Below are 12,752 nucleotides of genomic sequence, written 5' to 3'. Positions count from 1 at the left end.
CCGCACGCACTGATGAGCAGTGGCAGCACTGCCGTGGAGCAGTATTCTTGGTAAATTGGTTTCAGAGATATGACCACTTCTGCGAGATTTTTGCATAACTCGGCCCCAAACACAGAGCAACAGCGCTCCACGCATGCAGCAACATTACTCCAGCGCACGCTGTCACCCCTAGGCGCCGACGCGTCCGACGCCACGCGCGAAAGTGATCGTATCTCAAATCCCAAGGCAATTAATAGAGATTAAGGTCCCTTAACGTAAATATACGTCTGGCGCCAAATCTGCACATTATGCCTGGCGGGTGGCTTTAAAACCAGTGTTCCTGAAGCAAGAGATGCATACTAGCAGACGACTGCTCAATCACGGCCTGATGCATAGCACTCCACGCTGTGACCGCCATGAACCATTGATTGCCATGAACAATTCCACATTGGTTGGCCATGGATTTCTTTGTTTTTGCAGCATTTTTCCCACCAAGGCAGACATTACGCACTGCACTAGGCACAACAACCGTCGTCACATGCCAGCAGCGACGTGTGTGCTGCTTCAAACGAACAATCAACAAACAAGATGGCGGCCATGACATGTTTCCAGTGCACGTAATCGCTTTCAGCATATGGTTTTTCTTGTAAACAAAAATGGCAGCACTTACTCAATTGTAATGTGGTTATATTTTATGCAATTTTAATGCAAAGCAATTGCATTTGAGCACATTTTGGAGCCTGCTAACCTTGTGCAAGTAGGTGCAGTTAAACCTCACTATAGCGAAGTCGGTAAAATCAGCAATTTACTTTGTTATACAGTTAAACCTCTATATAACGAAGTCAGTAAAATCAGCAATTTTCTTTAGTATATCGAAATTTTGTTCACTGAAATTCAACCTTTTATGCAAATAGGTACAGTCACCGATCAATTTTTCTTGCATGGAAAGGGGCCGCAGAATTTTCTGAATTATTGGGCAATTGAAAAAAAAAAATTTTTGAATGATAAAACAATTCCTTTTGATAAATTTGGGAGTCAAATTTTTGGGAGTCTCAATTTGGACGGTTTCATGCCATGTATGTCGACAATATCTTAACATCGGAGGTACAAATTAAGTGAAGCCAGCCACGCCTTTGCATGCACTCCACCCCAGCGGCCGATAGCGTCGCCCGCACTGCGACCACGCTATCAGAAAAAGCGCCGGCAGCGGGAAGCGAATGGTTCGTCTAGCTCTCGCTTCAACGGGTCACCGAAACTCGACATTATGCAACCTCCAATACCAAATGTGCAGTAAAGACAGCTTACATGGTGCCACGCTGTCTTGGCCCGCCTACTCTTTGCACACGCGGCGGATTACTTCCAACGAGGGTGGGCGGCAGTGTATGTGCTCAGCTGCGCTTACAGCCATGCGCAGCCACGGCCAAGACGTGCGCCACCCAACCCCCGTCCGCCCCGCCTCCTCGCGTGCACTTTATCACGTTACCACAAACTCGCTACCCTCTTCCTCTTTCCCTTTGCTCGTGCCGGAAGGTGGCACTCGTGAAGCCACCATCTTTCTTGTCTCACCCCTGCACATTTCCACTTGCACTTAAAGCACATAGTGCGGGGGAAGTGGGGAACGATAGGATCTTACCGCACACACAGCACACACAGCTACATCCTTTCTTTCGCCTACAGAAACTGCGTCCAAGATGGCCATTTTCTCTTCAAGAGTCAATATTTTATGTTTCTTCTTCGAGGCACTCATCCTTGGAATGATACACTGAAGTGACTGGCAGCGTGGGCACAGGAGCCGACTCGTGCACGCGCACAGCATCAAAAACAAAGAAAGGGACAAAGAGAGGCCACGAGTCCATGAGACACAGAAAGCTACAGTTCTTTTCTTAGTAGTGTCACTTGGTGTCAGGTCAACAAAGTGAAGTGCAGAGACTTCTTGAGCTACCAAAGAGTGCTGCTGCCGACGCGCCTACGGCCGCCGACAACCCGCGAGCTGCTGCAATGTTACTCAGGAAGAACGGCGGGATTTTTCACGGGAGGAGGAAATAAGGACATGGCCGCGGCAGCCCCGTTGCTGGCTGGGTCAAGTGATGCAGGGGGTGCGCCTCAATGCGCGTGCAGACACGCGGGGACACGCATTGTCGGTCCCTACTCTCTGTGCCAGCAGCACTCTGCAAAAGCCTCGCGGGGCTACTACGTGCGCGCCAAGTGCAATGCACCGCTTCGCACTTTATCGTCGGCATGCAACCGCAGGAGATGCATGCGGCTGATGCTAGCGCTAAAATAACAAAATTTGGGATAAAATCACTAAGTGGTCAGCAGGCGGAGCTCGTTATTTCCAGTGCGTCTCCCGCCGCGATGTTGTTACATAAAGGTCACAAATACATGTGCTTCTATGGAGTGACGGCGGGGAAGAGAAGCTTCAGAATATGGAGGAATTCGTTGTATGGAGATTCGTTATAGGCAGGTTTAACTGTATGGAAGTTTGTTATATGGAGGTTTAACTGTAATATGCGGGGTAACATTTCGGCAAGTTTCGTTGATGCGGGATTGTAGTACAGAGACATTTCGTTGTCCAGAGGTACGAAATGCATTGAATCCTACGAAATATTATGTTGCTGCGAGAATCTCGTTATCGTGGGTTCCAACTGTACAGTCAACGAGCAATTTTTGAGAGACCAGATTTTTCGGACATGCCTGATAATTCAGACACCTTCGCGGCACTGCCACGTACATCATAAAGGCAATGTATTAGGACATTTAAAATTTTGGATGCAGAAATCCTTCTCCGTCCGACATTTCCGACGTTTTGCCATGACCGCGGGTCTGAAACGGCATTATGCAAAGCCACCACTACAGCCATTTCGATTATCTCACCACTTCGAACTAACCTCTCGAACAACAATCCGCTGGCGACCGTAGTAATCATTTTACGCTGTCATTAGGCCTAGCTGCGTCAGCCTTAGCTATTGAGCTTCCTGTTGTTTAGAGCCATGTTTTTCACATAAAGGTTGTGCTGCTGTTGGCAATGGCACAAACGCTGCCATCGATGACACCAAAAAATATGGAAAGCATGGCAGAGGGTCTGAAGGGTTGTATTATGCCGATCCTCGAAAGTCAGCTTCGTCACAATACAGCAGTGTACTTTCGCAATGTGCTGCGGTGAAGCATACATACTAAGAGTACAAAAGGCCACAATCCCGGGACATAAAACGTGTTCCTAAATTACACACACGCACCCGCCGCCTTCTGTCACACTTCAAGCAGAGATACCCAATTGTACTGGCATGCCTTTAAAACTATTTCAGATCTAGCTGTGGCGATTGGAGTCCTTAAGGGCAGCTAAAAGCCTGTAGCATTTTTTTTTTGATAGCCCAATTCTACAGACGTTTTTGCAGTTCCTCAAAGTAATGTTTCATTTTGCAGGCCATTTCCCTGTCTATGCTGTCTCATATCACAACGAAATTCTCGCAATACCTTTACTGTATTGCAATTTTGTTACTGCAAAGTAATAGTTATTGCAGGGTTCAACTGTACTAATTCTCTTGCTTCTATATTGGAATCTATCCAGCACCACTCTGCACTGCTTTATGCAGGTAACTATTCCTAACTGCTCATGTTTCATAAATAATCTAGAATCTTCTATACTTATCTCTCTGCACTCATATTTCTAATTTATGTATATCAAAAGCATGCTACAGATCCCATGCACAGTGAGAATGAATGTTATGCGAAACATGCGGTGATGCCAAATTGCTCCATGCATGAGGCACTTGATCTGCATGAGGGGATTTGAGGCAAAACTAGGTGTTCCTTATCTTGTTCAAACGGAGCTACCATGGCTCAGTGTAGACAAATCCCTTGTTCTGCAACTAATGTCACTATTTGCCATTGTTTAGTAATCCTCTACACATGCAGCACACCTCAAAACCAACCACATCCTCCACTGGAAACACATCAGCCAAGCAGGCACATGCTTCACCTGCACACAAGACACATCCAAGCCAAACCACAACCAGTCACAGATGCTACACACCACCCCTACTTGTTAGCCATAGCTGTCTATTAACACAAGCTATTGTGCACAGTGTTCTACATGTCATTGAACCTGGTTCTGCTTGCTAACTCTCAGCTGTGCCAACCACTATTCGCACTCATGCAGGCTCATTTCAGACACTTAATGACTCGTCAGATGTGTTCTTACACCAACAGTCATTACACCAACCTCGGCCCCTGCCTTGGTCGCGCAACAGCGCCGTTCCGCAGCTGTGCAATGCCTCTAGTGCTCTTTAAGTTCACTGACATGAGTTGCCAGCACAATTAGCAGAAACACTCACACCGCATAAAATAGGAGACACATCAGTATTTCATGCAGTTCATTCTCTGCGTGACAGTATGCTTGCCCACATAGTAGCACGCAAGCTCCTCATGGTGGTTTTTATACAGCTGAGCATATGCGAGCGACTATGGCTCAGACACATGTTGCACATTTCTTGGATTGTGCAAGTTGGCATGGATTGGAATTACCTTCTTGTCTGTCACCTGCATTCAGAATGGCACAAAGTTCGACTCCGCAGTTCATACTCGGGTTTTACTAAGCAGCTCACTTCTAACATGTCTACTTGCTTACGCTTTCTCACTGTTATCCACTCCTTTCTATAACAGGTGAATGGTTCTGAAAGCAAATAATAAAGTACCCCACCCACCTTGCAACCTGTACAGCCAAGGCTGGCACCTTCAAGGGCAGCAGTTTCTAGGATATTCGAAACTGCATAGTCGGAAGGAAGGCCAGCTGTGCCCCCTGGTGGCAAGGGGGTGTCATGGTTGCACTGAGGACAGCGAACTTTGTCCCCTGTGCACTCTTTCTCCAGGCATGGCTGACAAAATGTGTGCAGGCAGTTTAACACCTGTAAAGGCAGCAGTGGTGAATTGAATAAGGCATCAGCACACATTGCAAACATGTTAATTATTCAGGAACACTTCACATGAGTGGCAGGTTTGCAGAGTACTATTCAGCAAAGTTCTGACATGCAAGGGTGGTGCGTGTGCGCAGCATTTGCTTTGTGCACATGAGGGCGTGAGTGCACACTCGCGCTCATGTGCTCCAGTTTGGCCGTACCATGTGGTGCGGACCAGCTTTTCCCTGCACAATCTTGACCGACACATAGCAGCCACATCCAATTTACGCATTTTGAAGCGTTGTTAATCACTCAGTAAGAAGCGAAGTCTACCAAGGCCTATAGCCAGGAGTGGCGAGCAGTGAGCGTGCACTGGCAAGCGTGCGTGTGGTCTGGCCTGAATTTCCCCACGGTTTGAGGCTATTTGAGTGTTCAAAACTAATTGACATAAGCGTGACCCGATGGCTATGACGCCAATAAGCAGTCTGGCCCAAGTTTAGACCTCAGTCAATAACAGCCACAGGCAGTAGCCGGCTTCTTCCACAAGCACGTAATTCTTATAGAAACTTGAAAGCAGATTTTCGCTTACTTCAGCCTGTTTATTAAACTGCGACACTGTAACAGTACGAAGAAGCACACTGACACGATTACTCTTTTGATTGATGTAAGCTATTGGCCAATAGTAGCCTCGTATGGGAGTCTCCTATATGACAAAATATAGCAGCAGAAAGAGAGCAAGAAGGCTTTCATTAAAAGGAGAGTGAGAAAAAGGAGACTTAGCACTCTGCCTGCAAGCTCCACAAGCCACGCACGACTGCAATATTTGGCCAAAATGTTTACAGCAACGTATGCTATTTGTGGACTGCGTTTTCTCGCCAAATTCGAAAGGTGGTTCAGGACCCCTTTAAAATTTTTTGTGATCAGAATTTGTAAAATTTGACACATTTGTAAAATTGTAAGACAAATGAAATTTGTAAGCTTTACGGAAAATTAGGAAGAGTTGGCAGGTATGCATATGGGAGTCACCTGTCATACCCGAGTTTCTCAAATTGTGTAGTCTTCTCCAAAAAGAAAGGCAAAGCTAAAAAAATCAGTTTGAAAAACAAATTTGTTTTACGACAAGAGTCCCCTTAGGCAAGTAATTCTGACAACAGTGCGTGACAAAAACAAGCAGACAAAATTTTGTAAGGCTTATTACAGCGAATGCCATATTTAACGGCCATATGTGCACTGTACTTGGCAATTCGTGTACAGGTCAACATAGTGTAGTGGTCACAAGGCACATCATGGCCTTCTCAGCGAAGCACGTTAGGCAATCGACAGGATAATAGAGGAATAGAAGGCGACAAGGGGCACTCCTCTTCTGAAAAATGCGACAGCAAACCAGGCTTGTCCCATGTCAAATGTGGAGACGTGCACCGCAATAAAAAGAATGGCTGAAGTGGCGGCAGTACGAGCTGAACTATGCTTGTGATGGAGAGCATGGGACAATGCTGGCAGCTGGAGCTTCCCTGTAGATAACCTCGAGGACGCTACTGCTAACATTATGAGAGGAAATAGGTAAAGAGGCGAAATGGCCCTAACCAAATCTAACCTAGAATCTTTAGGGGCTAGGGTCATTATTTGCTAACATGCAACGAAGCAAAACTTGGCCGTGACAAGGACATGGCAGTTTTCACAAGAGTGCTTTTTTTATAACAATGGAGCAGTGACACGCCGTCCAGCGTCATGCAGGGAGACAAGTTCTGGAGCTCACCGCCAGAGGGCGCACCGAGGGTAGGAGAGGGGCCCCGCAAGGGTGGTAGCGGACCAATCAGAAGGCACACAAGGGGGCGAGGGAAGTAGACCAATCAGAGCGCGTGCCGAGGGAGAGGGGAGAAGAGCGGTATAGGAGCAGGTCTTTTGCCAGCAATTGCTCTTTCGCTCCATGGATTCCACTCTGTGCTAGTCGAAGCAGGAGCTCGTACGAGAGCAGCAGCACACGCAAAGTGCCAGCAGAGGGAAGCCGCTACCGCCGAGGATTGAGAACAGGAAGCGCCAGCCAAGCACCGGTGGAGGAAAACCAACCCCAACTTTCAAGAGAAGGCAACCCAAGCCAAGCGCTAGCAGAGGCAAGCTAAACCCCAACTTCGAGAGTAGGAGGCCGAGCAGAGACGACGCAGAGAGATTCCTCCCACGGAGGGTGCCGATGGACGCTTCAAGAGAGAATTCCTCGACCGTGAGTGCGGCCACAGCTGCAAGGTGTGTGATAGACTGGTTTGATCACAACCTTGCGCAACCGAAGAGTGTGTACAATTCGGAACCAAAGCTTGAATCTCGCAAAACGACGAGATAAGGGACTCGTAAAAGTCGCGCTAAACACGAGTTCAAACTTCAGAAAATGACCACCAGCTTCGCTGCTTTGACAGCTTTCACTGTGTGGAACTGGCTTTATATATTTTTTTAATATTTCAAATGCTGCCAGCAGCAACCAGACAATGCCATCATTGGCACCGTGCATGCGCATCGTAGGGACTTGTGAGGTGTTGATGCAATTGCAAGAGTGAAAACATATAAAACTCCTTGGGACAGGAGGAACAAACAGAGCTGAGTTGGCACAAGAGTGTTTGAAAGCATTAGCTAGCAGTCTAAAAAGCAGGTATCCCTAGCAGTAACTGGCATTGTGGAAAGGTCTATCACCATGGAGAGTGCAAGCATGCAGTGTCATCGCTGTTACGCAATGGGCAGCTGAACAAGAACCAGCAAAAGCACAGCATGATGTTTAAGTGGAAATTATGCTTGTGAGGAAACAATTTAATGACCAGAATCACCATTCAAAGAGTGACTGCCTTCACACAATGTCTGCAAAAGACATTACTAAAAAAGTCTCGAATTCCAACCATACACATGCATCCGAACAGTATACAGAGACAGTACTAACATAAGGATCTACTACTGCTACTACTACTACTACTGCTACTGCTACTACTACTACTACTACTACTACTACTACTAAATTACCATGAACACAACCATGTGGGGATACTGGCAAGATATCGTAAGTAGTGCATGAGATGCAAGAATACCAGAAGGCTAACTGCCCCAGTACATATCCAATACCCGATCAATTCAACCCTTCTTAACTTAAAAATCTTACCAAATGGTGCTGAGCCACAACATGTTAATCTAAATGTACACTGCTGCAGATCAGTAACTTTGGGGACAGGCCAGGCAATCACAGCCAATGCACTGCGACAGTGACAACGTAAAAATTTCTCCCAAACCATACTTTAGATTAATATTCTACACCTAGAGTGTCTGCTTTACTGCTACTTTTCAATTTCTCATTTTTTTAGCCAATGACAAACCTGGCTGCAAATATGACACACCCGTTCTGTCGAAATGAAGGCACTTGACAGCTTGACGGCACAGGCAACACAATCTAAAAAAATATATATGGGGTTTCACTTGCCAAACGAAGATTTGATTATGAGGCCCGCTGCAGTAGGGGACTCCAGAATAATTCAGACCACCAGATGTTCTTTACCATGCATCTAAATCTAAGTTCAAGGGTGTTTTCATATTTCACCCTCATCAAAACGCGGCCGCCTTGGCAGGACTCAATCCCGCGACCTAATGCTTAGCAGCCCGACACCATAGCCACTAAGCAACCATGGAGGGTGGCACAATAATCAGATACTCACACTCACCCCTATTTTCTCAGGATGTGAACTCCCTCATGCTCAAACTGATGTCAACTCGCACTCACCGGCACTCTCGCGTTTGTACTTGAGTCTAATTCATGCTCTTGATCACACATTCACTCTCACAAATGTGAAACAAATATGAGTGTGTATGAGTGTGTACACCAATCTACGTTGACAATCAAAAAGTTGGTAAAAAATTCACTAAATATTACAATACTCCCTAATGCGAAATTTGAGCACAGCTCTACACGCATTTTCATTCAGCAATATATTGAGGCAAAGAATTTGACAGATACATGTAGCAGAGTCTGCGATCGTTGAAAATCTTATCTGTGGGTCAAGCGCGTCGACTTCTATACATTGCTCATCGAAGGTTCCAGTGTGATCGCTGGAGCCGCGTGGCTTCCAGAAAGCACTACACAAGATTACAAAACAATCGTAAATGATGACAATCGAAACAAGTGTGAGTGAGAGCTGATGCGAGCTGACAAGAGTACGAAATGAGTGGTCTGGCTGAGACCCGACATGAGTATGCATCGAGCGGACAAATGGGTCCGCATGGCACCAGTTTCCCGGGCGCACTTCTTGAAGGGGCTGCATTCATTGGTCTCCACCGTTCGCGGCTCGCGCCTTTCATCTTTCACTGTGCTCATTCACTCGGTTACGCCACCGCTCGCTGCAGGATCAGGCACCCGAGTGCTGCGCTCTAAAACTTCAGTATTGCATTTCAGTGAATAATGCACCTCTTCTGCAGCTCGCCCTACTGTTTTCTTGCAATTTGTTTTAGCAAGCAATGTTACGCAATTTATGTTAAGCTACGCAATTTCAGCAAATCTGGCTCTATATCATGATGTCAATAACACTACCGGCTCAAGACATACCTTTGGGATAGTGAAGGTGTCATGGCAGAGGCTGCACTTTGTGCTCAGCTGAGCTAGCGCTGCGTTGCCCCCGGTGACACCATCGGAAGGGCTGCCCCCGCTGCTGCCTTCCCCACCAGAGCTCGGTGCTGTAAACGCCTCAGGCAGAGATGTAGGCGAGCCCAGTTGGGAGCCTGCCGTCGTACCAGACCCACTGAGAGTCGTAGGTGGGCTGCTGCCCAGGGACAGCTGAACCTGCACAAACAAAGCATAACACAATCAAACTACAAAGGATGGGTGGCCTCATTGATTAGTGCCCCCCCTACATGAACTAGAGGCGATCCCCTCTGCTGACAGGCCAGAAAATGCCAATAGAAATCTTGGATCTCAGTGAAAACTCCAACTGTAGCTTTTTAGTACAAAAATTTTTTACCAACATCATGGTAAAGATTGCTCATTATGTTAAATGAAATGTCAAATGCTTTAGTTGTGTGCCCACATTTATCGGCCAACACCACACTTCATCTGGCATCCACTACAGTATTTATTAACTTAGCATTCATGAGCAACAATAAATTGCCCTCCCAGTTATCTGCCCCAGTCATACCACACATGCATGAGGAGGAAGGAGGAAGGCTTCCCGAACAAAAAGCAATTACCATTTAAATCACAATTTTGACATCAGCAAGGCAAGCCAGCCTCACAACATTTGATATGATCCCTTACAGTGGACATCTTTGTTTTAGAAAGTTGTAAGTAATCATTCATCTTGAAGGATCTGCTTCTGGTTTTGCATCAATAAAGGTTTAGTGTACATTAACTATAGCACTGCAACCTCTGATCAGATAAAGAGCATTTCATGGAAGTCCAGAATGCTGTAGTGTAAAAAAATAATGTACAAAGAATAAAGCAGAACGTTATTTAGCTTTCTTATCAGATAGGACCATTTTGGGTATTTGTTGTTTTCAGGGGTGGGAGTGCCCAAAGTCATTTTGGAGCAGTTTGGAGCAGAATGAATTTTATATTGTAGCAGATAAAATTTTATTTCGGAGCAGGCTAATCTGAATTTTGGTGAAATAGAATATGGAATATGGCAGCACACTTCAACATCACGATGAAACACAGGATAAACCAACACGGAGTGCATAATTGCAGCGTGCTTGGTAGCTATAGTGTACTAGAAACTACAAGAGTGTGTCAAGCAGCAGCATGGTGCATGCTTTCCTGCAGAGCCAACAACATCAGTAACACTACGATGGAACTATATATTCCCTTGTGGACGCTTATGATGACAGCGGAAAACATTCTCAGACTGTGCCGTCCAATCGACGCGGTAACAATTTCTGGGTCACCGTATGTCACCTTAAACCCAGACAGCCACAATCAACTCTGGGCTCATATGACAAAAATACTCTAATCTGTTTTTATTGTGATAGCGATTATATGGACACTACAGGTGCATTTCTGCCTAAGACGTTGCAGTGATGTTCCGGATAAAGTTCATGGGCGACAACATAGTCGCTGCGCACCGTATGCTGTATAGTTAAAGCGTGCGAGGGTGAGCCGATGATGGCGGCTCAATCTCGCGTGCGCAAGGGATGAAAGCGGGGTGGAAGCGCGCCGTCTTCAGTCACGTGCACAGCACTGAGGGTGGGCAGGGAGGGGTTCTACTCCGGCAGCTACTGCATATGGCACGGCCTATCTCGAAAGCAATCTGCAATGGGGACAGAATGCTAGTGCTGATAGCTTCATGTGCACTGTGCTTTTGACATTCAGTTCGCATTGAAGCGAGGCAGCATGAAGGTCAATGCACTCGCTGCTGCTGCCGCACTTCCTCACTCCAGCGTTTTAACACAGAGTTTCCGCGGTCATCAAGCGAGACATGTTCATGTTTGCTGGTCGCGCATCACACCATACTTGTTAAGTGAGTTAGTAAGCGAATGTTTACAAATTTACATGGCCTATGGAACTACTATCCTTCCTTTTTATAGCTGTCTACTAATTTTCTATCGCAGTAGATGCTTTGCCCTTTGGGCTAAACTGGGACTTATTAAGATAGCACTTAACACTTATTATAACAACAGACTGGAATAGTTTTACGTTATACAGGTCCTGGGGACAGAGGCGCCCGCCCACTATGCCCACTGCAGCATGCGCCTCCCTAATATAGATGTATGGATGGATGTTACAAGCGTCCCCTTTGGAACGGAGCGGTGCATTGTGCCACCAAGCTTTTGTTATTTTATTGCCTAATGTCCTACTTACGTTAAAAAAGACAAAAGGAAAAAACGGCCGTGGCTTAGCTTGGTTAAGCCTGGTGATTGCGAAGCAATAGTGTGTTATTCTCGGATCAGCTGGTAGTATGGCTGGTGGTAGTCTTGGGTTATGCTAGTGTTACGGCTTACAGTGAATCATCTAAGCACCAGCACGTCCAGGTGCATCTCGGACTTGAGCACGCCGTTGGCGAACGCCTGCATCGAGCTGAAGGACGAGAGGTCCAAGTAGCGCATGACGACGTTCTCGATGCTCGACACCCGCCGAACGTCGGCGGCTGCGAGGAGGCCGCTGCTGATGTCGCGACACGCAAGGATGACTCGGGCGCCGCGCCGCGCCCCTGGTGAGAGGAGCGGGAGTTAGGCCGCCGTTGGTAGCTACCGCCTCGCCTTGCGACGGCGTGAGATAGGGCCCCGTTTTTACACAGCTGGTGTGACGTCACTCTAGGTCACGTGGTGTGACGTCACGCAGCGAGGTCACGCTAAAGGTCAATGGTGCCTACCACCGCCTCACCACGGAACGGGCTGAAGTGCGACCTAAAGTAGTATTGCTTCGCAATAAAAAATACCCACAATGTATTCCCATAACCAAAGTTTCTAAACCCCTATTGTGAACTTTGTTTTTGTATGCCTCCATTGTTTGTATTTTCTCTACTTTTCTTCCACCAATCATCCAATCGCCTCTTACTAAGCTCCCCCCCTATCGCAGACTTGTTTACTTTCCCCCTTCTCGCACTGAACCCAAGGGCTTCAAGGAGGACAATGATTCCTAAATCGAGTGCTGGGCAGATATCTTCGCATTCTAATACAGCATGCTCCATCGTATGCCTAGCTTTACAGCAGCAAGCACATGCTTCTTCCTTCTTATGTCTCGCTTTAATAAGTGCGTGTTCGAAGGCATCCTGATCTCGCTTAGAGAAGTAATGAGCTTCCCTTTAGGTTATCATAAATTGTTTCTTTTCTGATTTCGTTTTTTCCTCTTAAGTATTTTCTCATGGCAGATTTCTTTTCCACTGCCGCCACCCACGAGATTTTCTTAGCCTCTCCGACTTTCCGCTG

The 12,752-nt window shown here is 46.7% G+C and overlaps 1 protein-coding gene across 4 annotated transcripts in view; it reads right to left on the bottom strand.

Moving 5' to 3' along the window:
• Positions 1-12,752, bottom strand: part of LOC126537164 (protein brain tumor-like) — a 75,049-nt gene that overhangs the window by 32,477 nt on the left and 29,820 nt on the right. For all 4 annotated transcript variants that reach the window (XM_050184342.3, XM_055073770.1, XM_050184340.2 and 1 more), the window contains exons 2-3: positions 9,442-9,675; positions 4,683-4,883 (exon numbers count right to left, since the gene is read on the bottom strand). In XM_050184342.3, the coding sequence (XP_050040299.2) occupies positions 4,683-4,883; positions 9,442-9,675 (435 nt within the window). The remainder of the gene's footprint in view (positions 1-4,682; positions 4,884-9,441; positions 9,676-12,752) is intronic.

The sequence above is a fragment of the Dermacentor andersoni genome, chromosome 4, assembly GCF_023375885.2.
Source record: "Dermacentor andersoni chromosome 4, qqDerAnde1_hic_scaffold, whole genome shotgun sequence".
NCBI lineage: Eukaryota > Metazoa > Arthropoda > Arachnida > Ixodida > Ixodidae > Dermacentor > Dermacentor andersoni.
Note: the sequence above shows the minus strand (reverse complement) of the source record. Positions and strands in the feature narration are given on the sequence as shown.